This window comes from Halyomorpha halys, unplaced genomic scaffold (assembly GCF_000696795.3).
Source record: "Halyomorpha halys isolate HHAL.00 unplaced genomic scaffold, Hhal_1.1 Scaffold466.1, whole genome shotgun sequence".
NCBI lineage: Eukaryota > Metazoa > Arthropoda > Insecta > Hemiptera > Pentatomidae > Halyomorpha > Halyomorpha halys.
Window position 1 is genome coordinate 20122 of NW_027112770.1, and position 5464 is coordinate 25585.

General features: G+C 31.9%; 1 protein-coding gene across 1 annotated transcript in view; it reads left to right on the top strand.

The window, feature by feature from the left end:
* Positions 1 to 4839: 4839 nt before the first annotated feature.
* Positions 4840 to 5464, top strand: part of LOC106683110 (medium-chain acyl-CoA ligase ACSF2, mitochondrial-like) — a 12586-nt gene continuing 11961 nt past the window's right edge. The window contains exon 1 of the mRNA XM_014424359.2: positions 4840 to 4973. Coding sequence (XP_014279845.1) covers positions 4915 to 4973 — 59 coding nt within the window. The 5' untranslated portion in view covers positions 4840 to 4914. The remainder of the gene's footprint in view (positions 4974 to 5464) is intronic.

A 5464-nucleotide genomic window follows, 5' to 3' on the forward strand; every position in this document is an offset into this window, starting at 1 on the left:
GTATTTGAAACAGCTTAACAATATTTAGCTTATCTATTTCTGACTTTGTTTAAAAACTACTGATTCAATAATAATTATTTCAAAAAAATAATCAATAGAATTATACATATGTTTGGGTTCCCTTAAAGTTTTAATTTTTACACATATAGAAAAAAATGTTATTTTTGAAAGGAAATTTGCATTATTTTGTAGGAAAAAAAATTAATAATAATATAATTTATTCTTAAACCTTGAAATACAAGTAATTATATACTCACCAAGATTTCACTATTTACTAGTAGAAATAGTGAGGGAGCTATTCTCATCAATGTAGTTGTTAGAAGTTTACTAAACATTCAAACGTATTTCAAAGATTGTACTGAGTTTGATCAAAATTGTTAGAGATGTTTTTGAGAAAATCCTAAAAAATCGAAAAATCAGTTATATAAAGGCCACTTCCTGTAGGTCGATTTTAATGACATAGTTGTCCTGTTCTTTTTCTTTTTTTCCCCGTTATTCGTTCATACACATATACGTATTACAGGTAAATATGTGTATACCTATGAAATATTGCCTTGTGGCAGTATAAGGTTAGTTGCAAAGACCAATTAAAGTAGTTAAAACATGTAGCTAACATCAGTGGATTATTTGTCTGTAGTTTGTTAACTCACCCAAAGGCCATTTTACGAAACTTGGTTATTTGGACTCAATGGGCTTCAAAACGTCTATTTCCGTCAAAAACTCGAATTCGAAATTTTCCCTTACTGTAATTTCATGTACAGGTGAGCGAACTAAAAAATTAATTCAATAATTTTTGGTTGATTTTGTAGTTATAAAAAAGTGTATAAACATTAGTGTTACACAGAGTTGGGTAAAAATTATTCGATTGACAAGAGACGAATACTTTTTTATTCGAAATTTGTATTCGATTGACGAGAGGCGAATAAATTTTTATTCGAATATTTAAAATACTATTTCAATCGAATAAAAAATTAGTCGAATACATATTATTCGAATAACAATTTGATTTTTTTTTTAAATTTGATTTTTCACATATTTTTTTACCACATTCAATTTCTAATGTATGAAGGTCTCATTTCACATATTAAGACGAGCACAAAACGAAAATGCTGTCGATTTTAAGATCGCGTATCGATTTATATGAACTTTTCTAATTTCTAACATATTAGGGTCTCTAAATATGTTTCAATATATGCCAAAAATGAAAATACTATTGATTTTATGATCAATTTAATTATCCCGTATTGATTTATTTTAATTTTCTTGATCCCGAACATGTTAGGGTTCCTTTATATGTTTTGAGATATGTAGAATGTGAAAATAATATAGATTTTAGTATCGCGTATCGATTTATTTTAACTAAGATAAGAAATCAGTAAAGTTAAGATAAATCGATACGCGGTCTTAAAATCGATAGCATTTTTATATTCTGCATATCTCATAACATATTAAGGGACCCTAACATGTTAGAAATCAAGAAAGTTAAAATAAATCGATACGCGATAATTAAATCGATAGTATTTTCATATTCTACATATCCCAAAACATAACAATGGACCCTTACATGTTAGAAATCAAAAAAGTTAAAATTAATCTAAACGCGATCATAAAATACATCTATGTATAGCTGTATGACAAAAAATGTAGTCTGTATACGAATACAAACGTATTCGGATGGTTAATTATTTGATTATTTCGAATAAGAGATTATTTTCTATAAAATGGACGAATACAAAAGTATTCAAATGGTTATTCGAATTGTTTTGCCCGAATAATTGATTATTCGTGTAAAATAATGACGAATAAAAAAGTATTCGGATGGTTAATCATATGTTTTTGTACGAATAATTGAATATTCGAGTAGAAAATTCACGAATAAAAAAGTATTCGTCTCTCCTCATTCAAATAATATTTCCCCAACTCTGGTCTTACAGCGCCAGACTGTAATTTACGGTTATCAATAATTTATAGATTTATAAATAATCATTTCAAGGTCGTAACAATTTTATCATATTGAATTGTTTTATCTATATCTCAATGGTTTATTATTATTCAATTCATGTCACTCATCGTTTGGTTCAGACTCAAGAGCTGTTTATCGTATCTCCCCAAAAATTATTTGTTTCTCAATGCTTCATACACTTCTTTGACAATTCTCTTGTAAATTAACAACACATGTCAGAAAATTAAGAATAGAGAAATAAATAAAATAAAGAAACAAAATGATACACAAGCCCTTGCACGCATGCACACTCGCAAGCACGAACGCAAACCTATATAGTTTTTATATGTTGTATGGAACCCACTTAATTCAGATAACTTGACAGAAAAAAAACTTTATTGTTAAAATATGAAGAGGTAAGGAGGTGCGGCCCCATCGCCCAGTTACGGGACCGCAGATTTATTTATACATTTATACTGGATAAACCCAGTTACATATAAATAAAAAGTACATATATACAATATTTACATTAATACAGATACAAATACCTACACAAACATAATATGAAGTACAAACATAAATTGGAATTTAAGGCTTATAGATGAGATAAAAGTGATGGATAGCCACTGCCCTTCGAGTTGGGCGAACAGTATACTAACGCCCACACGCGCATACTAATTACGGCACAATACTTTCTCACTTCAAACAAAAGTCAATTACAGTAATCACCCTAGGATCACATTCTCTCCATAGCTTCCCCGGATGAGGAAGTAAGTCAGGTGACTTCAAAGAAGCTGCCCCTACTCCTTATTCAGACTAATACTTATTCGGGAGTAATAGGCTGAAAACTTTTGGACAATGGTACATTTTATCTTTAGCAGACTGGGATCGCCCCGGTACCTTCTACAACTTGACAAATAAAATCCAGACTTGGTCGCACTCCATGAATTAGATGGGAAGGAAATGGACTTCTGGAGAAGCGGTTTGATGACATCTACGATACCCACGAACGCAAACCTATATAGTTTTTATACGTTGTGTAGAAGCCACTCAATTCAGATAACTTAACAGAAAAAAAAAACCTTTATTGTTAAAATATGAACATTTTATCTCTGAACAGACTGGGATCGCTCCGGTACCTTCTACAACTAGACAAATAAAATCCAGACTTGGTCGCACTCCATGAATTAGGTGGGAAGGAAATGGACTTCTGGAGAAGCGGTTTGATGACATCTACTATAGCTGTCATAAACAACAACATATATCAGTAACCAGCTTTGTGGTAAAAGGAAGAACAAGACGCTGGTTATAGATTTTAAGCCAGTGAGCCTGCGGACCTACGTCTTTCAGTTGAAAGGAAATTTCTATAATGACACTCTTTAAGTTGCTACATACTCACCGATGTGGCGCCTCATAATGAGAAGGAAGATTTCTACCATCAGTTCGATAGAACCCTTGATAGCTGCCCCAAAAATGATATAAAGGTGATCATGGAAGATTTTAATACAAAGATTGTTAAAGAGCAGATATGAACTTACAGTCCTCTGACATCACAAATGAGAACAGTCACATGCTTATCAACTTTGTTACATCTAAGGAACTGGTTATTGGAACTTTGCAATCCCCTGGAAAGAATATACATAAAGGAATATGGCACTTAGCAGACGGAAATACTATGAACCAGATAAATCATAGAGTAGGAGGCACAGACCCAAGTTAATAAGCTGTTGGTTTGATCGAGGCACTAACATAGACACGAACCAGTACTTGGTAGAATGCAGAATCAAAGCCAGGATTTCTAATGCTGGAAAATTCAAGGTAAAGATGACGGAGGAAATGGTGACATTCAAGCTGAAGGATCCGGAAGCCGGTGAACATTACCACCTTGAATATTGGATGAAATAGTTGTAAATAATGTGTCGCAGGAAGCAATGGAACACTCTGTAAAGTAGGCAAAGAGGTAGCAAGGAAGTAGGGCAAAAAGTAAGAAAATAAAAACGAGCAGTTCGATCTCCCAGATTTGACGCAGTGAGCGGTCGCCACAGATGCCAAAATGAGGCCTACAAAACGTGGTTCAGAAACATCACAGGGGACAGAGGAATATAGGAAGAGAAGAAGAGAGGGGAATCTACTACATCTCAGGAGGAAAAGAGAATGAAAGCAATATCCCCAATACTGACACCCAAGTGGTTCTAAGAAGCTCTCTGTTCAATATTGAATGTTCTTCAAGATCCTGAGGCCTTTCAAGGTGAACTCTTTCTCCCCGAAGGTCTCACAAAATTTGTCTTTTAGGGAAGAAATGCATTTACTTATTTTCCTTCCCTACTCCCATCTCCTAATCAAGGTCATTATTCTCATAATAATGTCTTATTATCATATCGGCTGGTTCTTGCTTGGTTAATTTTAAAGCTTGACATTGGTTATCGATAGTTTACGGCCACCACATTCGCAGTATATTTTTTAACATATATTCATGATTTTCGAGACATACATTTATGTCTGCATTTTTTTTTTTTTGTCCCCTGTTTAGTTGACGTAAAGGATAAAATCAAAGGAGAGAGGGGGTTTGTCAATTGAATCCAGATGTATTATTTTCATTCAGTAAGAGCTAAAACTGTCTGACCACCTCTTGCAAACATATTATTGTTCCTTATAATAATATATAATACTTTATCTTAATTATTATTAAAAAAAAAAATTTACTAACTCTATCAATCTGTACCCTATCCATTATATCTATCCATCATAACGCTCTAATAACAAATCGAAGAAATTAAGTGATGCACATCAGAAGGCCTGTCATTCAGTAGATAATTATTATCTGACTTTCTACCATTGATACAGTTTTATCATTTTTATATAACACCCAGACATGTGAGATAGGCACTCAGTTATATTTAAGAGATTAGCATGATAAAAGAATCGAGGAGAAAGAGGGGTTTTGTTATCGTTTAGTTCTCAGCGGCTCGAAAATGGGAGTGCTTCGTAGGGCGCAGGCTCTTTTAATTTGGAACATCAAGCGATGTTTATCGTGAGTAAAATATTTAGGAATAATTTAAAAATAAAAAAACTAATAGGAATAGTTATACGAATGGTACAAAATAAAAAAGTAATAAATTAATTTTTATTTAAATTTAGAGTAAGAGTTGGGGGATTTAAAATTATGTTTCATAACAAACGAAAAATACTAAAACATCCTTGATGTACCCCTTAAATTTCTAAGCAAACTAAGTATTTCTATGGAAAAATATATATCAATAAATAACACGCAAAAAAAAGTTATAAATATAAAGTCATAATTTAAAAAATTATAACAATAACAAGTCCATATCTATTGTATCTATTATGATATGATCCTAAATTATTCTAAACACAAATAATAAATCCGCAAGAAAAAATAAAACAATTGACTTTGGCGTTATTCCATTATTTATTCCAATCATAATTTATTCTTACTACACATTTCTACAAATTTATTCATGTTTAAAATAACCTGATTGAACTTTAAAAAAGGCCAAAATA